Source organism: Rhamphochromis sp. 'chilingali' (assembly GCF_963969265.1).
Source record: "Rhamphochromis sp. 'chilingali' genome assembly, chromosome: 11".
Taxonomy (NCBI): domain Eukaryota; kingdom Metazoa; phylum Chordata; class Actinopteri; order Cichliformes; family Cichlidae; genus Rhamphochromis; species Rhamphochromis sp. 'chilingali'.
Window position 1 is genome coordinate 26414215 of NC_137938.1, and position 14103 is coordinate 26428317.

General features: G+C 38.8%; 2 protein-coding genes across 7 annotated transcripts in view; both read left to right on the forward strand.

Annotated features, from left to right (window-relative positions):
- Positions 1 to 9756, forward strand: part of arhgef1 (Rho guanine nucleotide exchange factor (GEF) 1) — a 42858-nt gene extending 33102 nt beyond the window's left edge. For all 5 annotated transcript variants that reach the window (XM_080896930.1, XM_080896932.1, XM_080896933.1 and 2 more), the window contains exons 19-30: positions 1048 to 1148; positions 1328 to 1402; positions 1518 to 1593; positions 1952 to 2119; positions 2208 to 2295; positions 2388 to 2504; positions 4292 to 4344; positions 4437 to 4580; positions 4704 to 4829; positions 5472 to 5653; positions 6095 to 6199; positions 6690 to 9756. In XM_080896930.1, coding sequence (XP_080753056.1) covers positions 1048 to 1148; positions 1328 to 1402; positions 1518 to 1593; positions 1952 to 2119; positions 2208 to 2295; positions 2388 to 2504; positions 4292 to 4344; positions 4437 to 4580; positions 4704 to 4829; positions 5472 to 5653; positions 6095 to 6166 — 1202 coding nt within the window. In that variant the 3' untranslated portion in view covers positions 6167 to 6199; positions 6690 to 9756. The remainder of the gene's footprint in view (positions 1 to 1047; positions 1149 to 1327; positions 1403 to 1517; positions 1594 to 1951; positions 2120 to 2207; positions 2296 to 2387; positions 2505 to 4291; positions 4345 to 4436; positions 4581 to 4703; positions 4830 to 5471; positions 5654 to 6094; positions 6200 to 6689) is intronic.
- A 925-nt stretch (positions 9757 to 10681) lies between these two features.
- On the forward strand, positions 10682 to 13991 carry cd79a (CD79a molecule, immunoglobulin-associated alpha). 2 transcript variants are annotated; one of them, XM_080896334.1, is made up of 6 exons: positions 10682 to 11031; positions 11416 to 11476; positions 11935 to 12258; positions 12881 to 12996; positions 13218 to 13280; positions 13440 to 13991. In XM_080896334.1, the coding sequence occupies exons 2-6, from the start codon at positions 11437 to 11439 to the stop codon at positions 13563 to 13565; spliced, it is 669 nt and encodes a 222-aa protein (XP_080752460.1). In that variant the 5' UTR covers positions 10682 to 11031; positions 11416 to 11436; the 3' UTR covers positions 13566 to 13991. The 2 variants fall into 2 exon arrangements, with proteins under 2 accessions (XP_080752460.1, XP_080752461.1); XM_080896335.1 differs by having other exon boundaries at positions 10682 to 10872.
- The last annotated feature ends 112 nt before the right edge of the window (positions 13992 to 14103 follow it).

Here is a 14103-nt window from a genome sequence, read left to right on the forward strand (position 1 = left end):
TCTCTTTCATCGTTTTGATGGTCACTGGTAGTGGCTATATTAATTTCTTGAAGTTCTCTCTTTCTCTTATATTTAATATAACCACACTACGGACGGGCAAGCGCCTGTTTTTATGCATTGTGGTTAGCAACAACAACAGTAACACCATGTTTCACATAAACCTTTCACAATAAAGCTCAAGATCCTGTTGAGACTTTTCAAAATAAACCGAATCACGTGAAAGACCAGATTATTTACGGATGAGAAATAAAAAAGAGCCGCCAGGTGCTAAAAAATAAACCTTAGACTCAAATGTTAGAACAGGCTTTTCCCCGCACAGCCCTAACACCCAGAGGTCATTGGAGAACGGCCAGACTGCTGTAAGCTGATAGAAAAGTAGCCAAAATAATCATTTTACGATCAAGATATGCAAAAGAGCATCTCTGAATGCACAACTCAAGAGTATTTACAGCAACTTGTTAAATCTGTGACACAGAGAATTAAAAATGCATAGAACTGTGATGTTCTTTAAGGGACATTAAAGTAAAATAAACATATCTTGAGAATTTACAGCCTAAAGAGGTTTCAGCAGGATTCCTGTCTTCCTTCGTTTGAAGGATCAGCACAGAGTTCTATTGCAGTAAATCTTTTATATTCTTCAATACCTCCATCAAAACAACTCACTGAAATAGGCAGCACCCTGATTGGGTGCCCCCAAGAGTATCGTAGAGTATCCCCAAAAGCTAAGGAAGAAAGCCAGAGTTAACAAAGAAAGTTACTAATTGCCCTTATGATAGCTGTCATCTCTTGCTTCAAAGTATATCCCCCTTCTGCAGGTGTTGATGTATGAACTATAACATAACACTTCTTGAGTACTTTGACTCTGTGACCAGAAAGTTGGTACCACGAGGAGGACCAATGGAAAGTTTTGGTGTGGGTTTTTTTTTTTGTTTGTTTGTTTGTTTATTTTTTGTTAGTGTTTTGTTACACTCTTGATTTATGGCTTTTGTCTGGGCTTTGCTGTTAAAGACATATTTTTCTCATCTCTGTATTTCTCTCTAACTGCAGAGGATCTAACGGAGAAGGCAGCAATTGAGAAGAGTGCAGAGTGTTGCAGAAAGATCCTCAACCACGTCAATGAGGAAGTCAAAGTGATGGAAAACCTGTTGGTAAGAAATGCTCAATTCACCACTCAGCCAACAGCTGCGTGGTAACTTGGCACCAATTGAAGTTTTGTAAATGAATTTTGAGACTTCTTTAGCTCACTGCTTATAAGAGTACATCTTTTTCTGTGCTATGTTATCAAACAGACCACAGTCTGACTCACAATCATTCTCTCTGCTCCCAGACTCTGAGGGAATACCAGCGCAAATTAGACACATCAGGACTAAAACCCAGTAATGAGCTCTATAGTGAATATAGGGTGGGTTTCTTTCAACTAAACTTGTCTTTTGCACACAGTGTTGCAATATTCCTTTTTTTTTCCTCCAAGATTTTGTTGAAACATATTCATGTTATTCTCCTCCTGTCTGTACTAGAACATTGACTTGACTCAGAAGAAGATGCTTTATGAAGGCCCACTGATATGGAAAGTCACCAAAGAAAAGGCCGTTGGTAAATATGTGCTATATTACAGGCCTTTCTTTCACAGCAACAAGGTCAAACATTTCAATATATTGCAAAGTAATACTTTTCACACTTAAACTAAAAAAGATTTTTAAAAGGAAGAAAAGATTTTGTAGAACGCCATACAGATTTTATGTCTTTCACTTCTCTTTTATGAACATCAAAATCGGCAAAAAAACCCCCAAAGAAACAGACTGACATAGTGATTTATTTACTTCCCCTTTAGCATTATTTCAGTTGAATTACCGAAATTTGGCAAGTTAATGAGAATCAAATAGGCAGCATAATGGTTGGCCTGTTGCCTCGCAGCAAGAAGGTCCCACTCTTTCTGTTCCCTGTCCTTCAGAGGTGCAATGTGTGTTGCTTGCGGACTTACTGGTGCTCCTCCAGAAGCAGGATGACAAGATGGTCGTCAAATGCCACAGTAAGAGTAACATCGCTGCACAGGACGGCAAGCTGATGCTGAGCCCAATTATTAAGCTGGACTCAGTCTTTCTCCGTGATGTGGCCACAGGTTAGCAGTGCACCACAGTACAGTAGTTTGCAAGTCACTCTAATCGTAAGATAAGTCTTTGAATTGCTGTTTTCTCCTGTTGTGTCAGATCGAAAGGCTTTCTACGTGATATTTACCTGGGAAAGCGGCGCTCAGATTTATGAACTAGTGGCTCAGTCTGTTGGAGAAGTAAAAATGTAAATACCAAAGAGAATTGTATTCATAAATCATGTTTCCTTTTGATTTCAAAGCGCAGGATAATTTTCCCCCCGTATTTCCATATTTTTAGTTGGACTCAAGTGATAAAGAAAGCAGTGGATGACCTGAAGAAGAGTGGCAGCACAACCAAGAAGTTGACGGTGGCTCCTGGAGTTGGAGTTGTAGGACCTCCCTTCAGTCCCATCAGGTAAGTGTGTGTGTGTGTGTGTGTTCCTGTCTAACTATCTTTGTGAAGACTGAAATGTGCATTCTACTATAAGATAAGATAACCTTTATTAGTCCCACACGTGGGAAATTTGTTTTGTCACAGCAGGAAGTGGACAGTGCAAAAGTTATGAGGCAAAAATTAGAATACAATAAGAATAAATACAGTACACAACTGTACAGAATAGAATAAAATAAAATACTATATACAGTAGAATAAAATAAAATAAATATACAATAAGATAAAAATAGAATACAAATACAAATACTATATACAACTGAGTAAAAATACAACGATGACAGAAAGGATTATTGCACTTAGTATTATTGCATATGTATGGATGTGTGTGCTTGATCAGTTAAAGTCTTTATTATGGAGTCTGACAGCAGTGGGGAGGAAAGACCTGCGAAATCTCTCCGTCCCACACCGTGGGTGCCGCAGTCTCCCACTGAAGGAGCTGCTCAGTGCTGTCACAGTCTGCTGCATGGGGTGGGAGATGTTGTCCATCAGGGATGACAGCTTAGCCGCCGTTCTCCTGTCACTCACCACCTCCACTGGGTCCAGAGGGCATCCTAGAACAGAGCTGGCCCTTCGGATCACCCTGTTCAGTCTCTTCCTGTCCCCAGCAGAGATGCTGCCGCCCCAGCAGACCACACCATAAAAGATAGCAGAAGCCACAACAGAGTCATAGAATTTCTTCAGGAGTGGGCCCTCCACCCCAAACGACCTGAGTCTCCACAGCAGGTACAGCCTGCTCTGCCCTTTCCTGTAGAGGGCGTCTGAGTTATGAGTCCAGTCCAGTCTATTGTTCAGATGAACACCAAGGTACCTGTAGCTGTCCACAGCCTCAATGTCCATACCTTGGATGTTCAGTGGTTGCAGTGGAGAATGCTTGTGCCTGCGGAAGTCTACCACCAGTTCCTTGGTTTTACTGGCGTTGATCTGGAGGTAGTTCAGCTGGCACCAGTCCACAAAGTCTTGAGTCAGTCCTCTGTACTCCTTGTCGTCCCCATCAGTGATGAGGCTGACTATTGCAGAGTCATCAGAGAACTTCTGCAGGAAGCACTGGGTGGAATTGTGGGAGAAGTCTGCAGTGTAGATGGTGAAGAGGAACGGAGCCAGAACCGTTCCCTGTGGGGCCCCCGTACTGCAGACGACCCTGTCCGACACACAGCCCTGAGTCCTCACATACTGTGGTCGGTCGGTGAGGTAGTCCAGGATCCAGGTAGTGAGGTGATGGTCCACTCCAGAGTTCACCAGCTTGTCCTTTAGAACCGAGGGAAGAATGGTGTCGAAGGCACTGGAGAAATCAAAGAACATGATTCTCACAGTGCTTCCAGCGGTCTCCAGGTGAGCGAGGGAACGATGTAGGAGGTGAATACTTGTGAGAACCAACAGTCACTTGTGAGGACACACGCACCGGTCCGCACAAATTTGAAGGCCTTTTTGAGCCTCAAAATGCGGTTTTAGAGTCAGGGTTACAATTAGGTTATGGTTAGGTTTAGGGTCAGGGTTAGGCATTCATTTTTAATGGTTAGGGTAAGGGGCTAGGGAAACCATTATGTCAGTGAAGGTCCTCACTAAGATGGCTGAACGTGTGTGTGTGTGTGTGTGTGTGTGTGTGTGTGTGTGTGTGTGTGTGTGTGTGTGTGTGTGTGTGTGTGTGTGTGTGTTTGGAAAAAGTGAGAGATATTCATATATTGCCAAAGTTTATTTATCAAAAAATCCAATTTCCTTGTTTTTACTTTTTTTTTCCTCCTTTCTTTTAGTCTGAATCCCCCTATGAGCCCGATTGAGAATGGAGCTTTGAAAAGCAGCAGTGGTGAGACCGTTGTGACTGCACACCTACAAATTTGCCATTGTTACACACTCATAAAGACATAAGCAAAATTTAAGACTTATCTCTGTCTGTAGATCAAGATAAGGACAACTTGAAAGATAAAAAGTCGACCGATCCCAGGCACAGGCTGATTGATTTCCTGTCTGACAAAGGGTTTGACTTGATAGGCCACACCAAAAATGATCAGGAGAAAGTGGCTAACAGTGCATTAGATGAAGGTGAATAGGGGTCTTCCTTGTACTTATATTCATGAACTATAAATGACTATATTTTTGGCTTTACTTTCTTTCAAAGTAGCTTACCTATCCTAATAAAGCCAATGAATCTGTCTCCTCTGTTAGTCATGTCCCTGAAAAGGCTCCTGGTCGGCAGCATCAGTCTATCAGAGGACTCACAACCTGATGAAGAACATGAAGTAGGGCAATCAAAAGGCCCTGGGCAAGATGTGGAACAGCATCAGTTAACAGGTTTGGCCTATTTTTTTGTCTTTCTTTTTTCTTTTCTTTTTTCTTATTTTTTTAAAGGAATAGTTTCATAGCGATAGATGAAGAGAAGCTTAATACCACTCATATCTGTAAGCTAAATAGAGCCATCTTAGCTTAGTCTTGGTAGTTTTATCTGTACAACTTCCCAGAATATTTTTTTTCTTAAGCAGTGACTTTCCAGAGTTGTTAACATTAGCGGATGCAGCAAGGCTAGCTGCTTCCTATCTCCTCTTGATGAATTGTTATTAAGCATTTAATGTTGAAACCTCTGGCATGTAGTTTCTTGTCCTTATTTTTCACCCTCAAAACCCCAGTGTTACCTGATTTATTTGTTTTTTTTAATTAGCGACTTTACACATGATTCTACACATTAATCAAAAGTATTAAAGTATTTCTAATATCACAATTTGATATCAGTATATCCATTTTAAAAGCAGGATTGCAAATCCCCTCGCGTTAAAGCAGGATTTCGTGTATGTGTGTACTATTCTATTTAATGCAGTATTACAAGGAACTTACAATGTCAAAGGATTTTTGCAGTGCTAATTATTAATGGCCAGAATTTATTATTATTTAAAGACTGCTGACTCTTGACACTTTCAAACTAAATATTTCTATCCACAGATGAAAGTCAGACCACGAACGAAGTAGCTGAGGAGACGAACCCCACGAGTACAGACAAAGAAGGTCAAAACCCAAAAGGAGACGATGAGAGCATCAGCGCGCCCCTGGTGCTGTCCCAGGAGAGGAAGGAGGAAGTGTGCAGGAGGCTACGCAGCCTGGAGGAACAACTAAAGAGACTACAGGTGAACAGAGGGGGAGATGGAGGGGAATATTGAGAGAAAACTGTAAGCAGGGAGCAGGACGTATGACAGGGGCAAATAGAAATGTCAGCTCTAACAAAAGATTGGAACTGACTAGAAAGAGACTCAAAGCTGGGCATCAAGATTTCAGTGGGGATAACTTGAGTAAGGAGTGAGCTGTGGACAAATGGGGCCAAATGGCACAAAAGAGAAACCAGAGAATAGAAAACCATTTAACTGCTGCTGTTATTGCTTTGCTGAAAATTGCCTTGTGAAATTGGACTTCTCTAAAAATGGCTATTATGTCCAGCACTTGCAATGGGATGTGTCAGAGAAGCAGTGAGGGAGACGAAGAGAGGATGTTAAGAGGAGAAGGTTGAATTGTGTGTGTGTGTGTTTGTGTGTTCTCAGTTCCTAAGGTTATATTGATTTTGTGTGTTGCAGACTGTAGAAGAGGAACACCACAAGCTGCAGGAGGCCCTTTCCAAGTTCTCACTGGAGGGGGGCAGCTTCTAGTGACCCACCTTAATGCCTCCTGCTGGCCATTAGGTGAGAACACTAAACTAGATAGTCATGTTAAGTATTGAATTGTCATTATGATTAATGGTATAGAGCCATTTCCACTCATGAATGGACAAGGTTAAAAGAATCAGGTTTAGCTTTTGGACAGCTTTTTATTTCACCCTGAAAAATATGTGCAGTGTTATAGTTAAGCTGTGTATATCTCAAGAAAAATCCATAAACAGGTTGGGGCAGCTTGTACGTGGCCTGAGAGGTGAAGCCCAAGGCAAAAACAAAAACCACTTACTGCTGGTAGTTGCAACTATTGGCCGTGAGCTAATGGCAACATTTGAAGGTGACTGATGACAGCAGCTGCATTTTTATGAGCTCTTCTCAAGCTGCATTTGCATTTTTGTGACTGTAAAGTCTGAAGAATCAAAATGAGTCTACAAAAATACTAGATTTAAAAAAACAAAAACAAAACAGGATTTATATTTAAAAAAATGTTTGTTTTTTGTTTGTTTTGTTTTCTGTGCAGGTTTTGACTGGTTCTGGTTTGGACTGAGTGACTTTCAGAGGCTTTCCTGGAAATTCCTATACCATCACACGTCTATGACCGGACCATCGATACATTTCTTTTTCTTCCCCTCTTGCGTGTGTGTGGGTGTGTATGTCAGCTGTTTGCAGCCAATCAGAAGTTTTATTTTATTTTTTCTCCTTTTACCAATTGGCCATTTAGGGAAGGGCTTTGTGCACAGTGCAGTGGTTCAGTAATGGAACATGTGTATGTGCGCGTGCATGCTGGATAGAGGGCTATACAAAAAAGAAAAAAACAATCCTAAATTGGGGTTTGAGGATGCTGTTAGCGAGAGGTGCCAAAGGAAATGAAGCAATATTTTGCTGTTAGTGAGTTGCTGCCTAAGAAAATATAGTGATTTGAGTCTGCTGTAACACACATACGCAAACCAGAAACATGCATGATGGAAAATAATTTACAGTAATGCCAAATTCTAATGTACAGTAACAGAGAGAGCCTTAAATGGCCAATATAGCATTAGGTCTATTGAAATACTACTACTGATATATAGTGTTATTTCTAGTCTATGCCAAAGTAAAACAGAGATGCACTTTTAATCAAAACAAGATGAACGCACACAGTTATTGCTAAATTTGTTACTTTTAGCTCTGTATTCTGTATGGTTATTAAGGCACCCCTCATTATTGAAACGATGCATGCAAGAAAGTGTGTGTGTGTATGTGCGTTACAATTTTTTTAATTAAGGATATATTTCTTCAGATGATTCTTACTGTAATTAGGTCACATAAAAATCATTTATAAATAGTGGCAGTATAAGTAATCTTGCTGTTAATAGTGGAGATTTGTTTGTATGTACCGCTTTTATTTATTCCCTTGAGTCCTTGTGTGTCAGTGAGCTTCTTCACCTGAGTGAAGCTGATACAATGCCAGGCCAGAAACAAAAAGTGATGTGCAACTGTCGGACAGGACAGACAAAAACGAAGCTGGCGTGTGTGAAGCAGATCAGAGTGGAATAGAAAAGTGAAAGAACTGGGAACTGGTTTCAAGGGGGTTGCTTTTTAGAAACCTTTAACTTGATGGTCATGAGAGAGTAGAAAGTAGGAGATTGGGATTTGCGCCCCTATATTAAATAAATAAATATATATAGCGCTCAGTATTACTATGCTCATATCATTTCAGAAGTTTCAACTTACCTTTAGAGAGGGTTCCCAAATGCTCGTCCAAAACACTTTAGTTGGGGTTATACTTTTCAGACGTATTATGAGATCAGATTGATTTAGTATATTGCAAATTTGAGCTAAGGTGATATTTTATTGAGCGTTGACTATGGTAATATAATTTCTGATCTGTGGCGTAACTGGGGCTGTGCACACAGGACCAAAGAAGTAACAGCAAACCGCTAGATCCTCATTTGTACAACAGCTTTATTAGTGACGTGCATCATCTGTGTAGTAGTGTGTCACAAAATGTTGATGCGGGAATGGTGGCTCAGTAATGCAGTCTGGAATCAGCAGCCGCTTTTCTTCACCCCAAACACGAAGGGATTTTAAAAGCACATTGAATAATAAAAACACTTCTTTCTTTTTTTAAAGTTAATGTAAAGAAAATACCAAGATGAAAAACGTTAGATTATTTGGGATTAGTCATAAGACATGAACAATCTATAGGACTGGGAAGTTTAAAATTGAATGAAAAAGTTGCGCTATAGAGGATTAAGAGACGCACCGAACATGCCCCTGGTACTAAGCTGAACATATGGGGCTGATACTGACACAGCAGCAATACTGTAGCCAGATGAGGACACAAAGGAAATGCTGAAGGTCTGGAGGAAGGAAAACTGTAGACTCATTCCTACAGAAGCACGTCAGGAGCACTTCCTGACATCCATTCTTATTGTTGTTGTTGCCACAACAACAAATGCCACCTTTGAACCTACTGAACCTCACCGGGTTTGCTCATTTTGATCACTTAAGTGTTCATAGGCTTCAAAAACTATATATGATTCTAGCATCTCTCTCCACGTATTGTTCTTTGGAAGTGTATATAAATGTAGTTTGAAGGCAAAAAAAGACAAAGACAAAAAAATAATAGCTCCCCTCTGTGTCTTAAGCTCTTTTTTTTTTTTTTAGCTACACACTCTTCTTCATAACACACTCACACCTTTTAATTGCGTAATCACTTGTTTCTACTGCACAGTTTTATCCTACATTTTGTGTATTGAGTCACTTAAGTAGGTTGGGGAGGGAGTATTTTCCACAGAGGCTTTTGTAATTTTTTACTATGCATTTTCCACAATGGTGAGAGAGGCAGGACTTGCCTGTAACTTGTCTTTGCATTTTGATGATTGTGAATCAATTGAAAAAAAAATATTCAGTGCCAACCAGCTCTGTACTGTGGGTACTATACCTCAGGCTACCCACAGTGCTTTTTAAGAAAAATTCAATGTCAGTGGTAGACATTTGGAGTCCAGCTACCACCAGCATCAGCTGATTCCTTCAGTCTCCACTGGCTCAACGACTACTACAGGCACTTCTCGCGCTCTCTCCTTTAAATGCTTTTCCTCATGTATTCCATATACAAAATGTATAGAAAACTTTATTTATAGAGTGGTGCCTTGTTCTAACGATCAAGTTGTTTGCTTCATAAAAGACTCTTTAGTTGAACACAATCACTGCTGTGTACCTCAATGAGAAACATGACTAGTAAGCAGAGAAAAATCATGACAGGATTCAGATTTTGGTGGTTTAAGGTTTGAGGGTTGTTTCTATATGTAGATTTAACTTGGGCTTCATCGCACTATTTTTGTGTCCATCTCTATCTCATAGTGAGGATGTAAGCCCTCTACCAACTCAGCCGACCAGTGCCCAGTATATTTAAAAAAACAAAATAGACATTGCTCCTTGCCATACTGGTGTTTGCCACCTTATCTATAAACATTGTATATGCAAGAACTATACTGTGTATTTGGGTTTGATTTTTATTGTGTAAGATGCTCTTTAATGATGTATACCTAAACAAATTTGTGGTACGTTCTATTTTTTAATTCTTTTTTTTTTTTTTTTTTTTTTTTTCAATAAACTGGGGAAATTTTTTTCTGTTTTCTTATTTACAGTTGGGAGAACATCATGACAATTGTTTAGGGTTCAACCATAGTTGGGCTTCACTCCATTTGTTTTGAAATATACAGTGCATATTTTAAAACACATGAATTATAGAATATCAGGATTCCATGTAAATCCCAGTCCTTTAAATTCTAAATATTTAATTGAAAAAATGATGTGTCAAATCTCAAAGCTGATAATATTAATCTGCAATATTCAGTTAAATAATTGTGCCCAGAAAGGTATTTAAAAGGTAAAGATAATGGCTTTATATGCAAGTAGCTATCTCTTTCTAAATGTTGAATTGCAAAGAATTTACAGGGTTTTTTTTAATAGACAGGGAACAAGGCTGAAAAATATTAAATGGATATTAAGGCAAAGCTGTTTGAAACAATAGATTTCTGTAGTGAAAGGCACTGCATTAGTTCAGGAACACAGTTCATGACACTGCATGCACCAATTAAACAAAGCTCCGCTATAAAACAAGAAAGGTAAACAAGATCCAGAAACTCTCCACCTATGGGTCTGACCTCATTTGAGACAAAGTGTTTGTTTTGTCTGATTAATCTAAATTTGACATTCTTTTAGTTTTGATGGGTGCACTCTGTAACAATCCAGCTATATCACTGGAAGGTTTGGATCAGCCATCAAACAGGACAAGAACAGACTACAAAGGACTGTGAGGTCTGCAAAAAAATAAAACACACCCTAGACATGACCTCTTCCAACTATTCCCCTCCAGTAGGTGCTATAACAAGCAGTGTCACTACTAGAATTTGGCAACACTGGGACCTTAAACAGGTTGCACAGGTATTCCAACTCCTCCAGGAAAGTACAGCAATATTTGCCATTGCCAGAAAGCTTCCAGTGTCTTCCAGTAATGGTCTTAAGAGCATAAAGGTTCCAAGAGACAGGCAGTTACTTTAAGAGAGCAGAAAAGGTACCTGCTCCTTTGTGCAAGGAGGAACAGCTGGAAAACTACAAAATGACCTTCAGCAGACTTCAGAGGGTGGCCGGAACATTGATGTCCTCTAGTGGGTCCTGTGCTCACTGGAGATGATATGTATTCATATCATTAGCAGGTAATGTAGATGTTTAAATGTTAGGGATTTAAATGTTAATCAGAGTGGTGATGAGTGGGAGGAACAACAGCATGGCTCCAAACTGAAATGGTCTCACCCAGTGGAAACACAAGACACTGAAAAGAAAAACGACTGACCAAGGCTCCGAACTGTTTAAAAGTAAGACTTTTACTTCAAAGCTCGAACAGTTTGTCTCCTGAGTTAATGCTTTCAGAAAGAAGAAGAAATGCAATACATTGTCCCTCTATCAACTGTTCCATTTCCACTTTTTATATTTGCAATTTTCAGTCAAGAGCAGCATTTAGTTGCTATTTGCATGTTTAACAGACTTTTTTTTTCTTTTTTTTTTTAAACAAAGTTCTATTTTTTTAAGCATTTGGATGCAGCACTTAAGCAAATGTGGGCTGGTGGAAATTTATTCAAGCATAAATCCTGCCACTGAAAAACAAGACACCAGTGTGATCTTGCAGAAGAGAAGACTGAAGCAGAGCTGTGTGTAGAATTTTTTTTTTTAATCAGAATTTTATCCTTTTTTATTCCTAGATTGAATTTTGGCTTACAAAAATGGGGATGGTTGTAATATTTGTCCTCTCCAGCTTGGTGGGTGAGTCAGATTATATTTTTAATACCGTACATTCAAGTATTTGAACTTGTTTTATTTAGAAGTAATCATTGACATCATCCATTTATTATATATTTCAGTAATATCAGTTATGTTTTTGAAAGATTAATTATTTCAGCGTGTCATATTTCTACATATCGGTTCAGTATATATGTACTTATGTATTCATTTTTGTTTAACTCTTTTGAGTTCTGCTTCAGTGAACCACATTTCCTGTCAAAACAGATGGCTGTGCTATCATGATGACATTTTTGCTTCAGTCGTTCTGGTTACTTATGCTATACAATTATAGATCATTTGGCATTTTTAAAGCATATTTTAATACTTTGTCAGTTTTGAATATGGGTTGTGAAATTATATGCAGTCATCATTAAATAATCGGAGACCTCAATAACAAATCCTACAACATAACCTGTCTTAACATGCGCTTTCTTCAACAGTGGGTTTTGCTTGGGGTGAGCTGATTTTAGAACCAGACAGACCCTCACTGAGTGTGCCAGTCTCTGAAAATGCTTCACTGGAATGCTGCTATAAATCACCGTCGGGGAGAGTGAATGTCCACTGGATCCACTATTATAACAAAACTCGGCAGATGTTGTTAGATAAAACAGCTGAATCACAGAAAGATTCCAAATCTGAAAAAATATATTGTGCCCAACTGAACTTCCCTGAAGTAAAGCTGGAGAACCTTGGATTTTACCATTGTCTGCTGAATGATAGTGGCAACACATATTACACACATGGAACCTACCTGCGTGTCTACAGTGAGTGTGTGTGTGTGCATGTGTTGTTGTTGGGGCGGGGTGTCACTACTTCATAAACCATAAATCCTGTTATTGTTAATCTGCCCAAAAGCTGTGAAAGTGGCAGCATCCACATATATTCAATTTATTTAATCTTTACATCTTCAGGATTGTTGCATTGCAGTATGCTGCACCATTCATTCACTTTAAATAGCACCAAATTTAGAATTAAATTTCAGTCAATGTGCAAAGGCATTAGTCACACTGAAAGGCCACTTCACACACTAATCTCATTAAAACCAGATGGTAGATGAGGAAACATAAAACTGCCAATCTGAGGGATTATGTGTGCGATAACCTGCATTGTTAACGTGACTTAACAGTACCACCAATTGTATGTTTAACTGTGATCCTTATGCTAAATTTAACCGTTATATAACAAAACTATCAGTGTCATAATAAATCTCCCAGTAAGGCTTTTGAGTAATTATTTTGTTAGCCTGCGTTTTCATGTGCAGGCTAACAAATACGCAGCATTCACGTGTTCACACTTAAAGCAGAAAAAGATAACTCGTGTTTAAAAACCAATACGTGCAACTGCTAATTTGTTTGTTTGACCTCTGAACCCTTTCTGCATTCCTAGAGCCAATGGAGAAGACCATAAACCTGAGAGAAACCACCAAAAACAAGATCCTGATAGCTGAGGGATTCTTACTGTTACTGTGTGTGATGCTGCCTTCTGCCATTCTTCTGTTCAAGGTCGTTGCATTATTATACAATGATCAGCAGCACTACTGTTGAAGCTATGCTTAATTTCAAGCATTTTCCCAAAAGAGCATTACTTTTACTTTATTATTCATGCATTTAAAAGTAATGGCAGAGCTGTGCGACTCTGGCATGGATTTGTTTTTCTTCCTTCTCCGTCAACAATGGGAATTTGCAACATTTGACTGATTTATTACTTTTGGTTTGCCCTACAGTCAAAGAAGCTTAATGAACTGGAGAAAAAGAAAGCAAAGAAAGAAGAGGAAAATATATATCAGGTCAACATTACATATTCTCAATCTCTTTCCATTACACAAGGCAAAGCAGGAAAGCAGGAGCTAAGAAATGAACACCATTTCTAGTTGTTGTTGATGTGTATATCTTTCACTGATAATAGCCTTTGCATGATTTCCTTTTTGCATTTTCTCAAAAACCAGGGGCTAAATCTGGATGACTGTTGTGCAACATACGATCAGATTGAACGCTCCCAAGCACAGGGCCCGTACCAGGATGTGGGCAACATTAAGGAAGAAGAGGAAGAAATCCAGCTGGAGAAACCATAAAACAAAGTGAATAACAGACAGTTACGAGTGTTACATGTAAATAGCAGGCTTCTTACAACACGCTCTGATTTCAGAGTTTTGTTCTCTGAAGTTTTTTATTTTTTAAGATTTTATCTGTATTTGTCAAAACAATCATAACACAATATCCACTGGTCTGCAACCAGGATTTTAGAAATACTTCCTTATCAACATATCAACTATAAACTTTTTTTCAGTTTTTTTATGATGTTTTTAAATATACTCCTTTACATTTTTAAATATATGTAGGTGTTTTGCTTTAGCTTTTTTATTCTAATTTTGCACACAGATTCCAGAAAAAAAATGACGGGTCAGACTGGTTACGTATGTACCCCAGGTTGCGTTGTCGGCTTTTTAAATATTCATTGACGTGCATCTGCTACAATTATGTGTTTTTTGCTATTTCTGTGAGTGCTGTAATAATAAAATAATATTTAAAAAATCCATCAAATCTCTCTGTAAATTGTCTGAGTAATACAATTGCCCTCTGTGTGCAGTGAATAGGATAGGATTGTTTCTT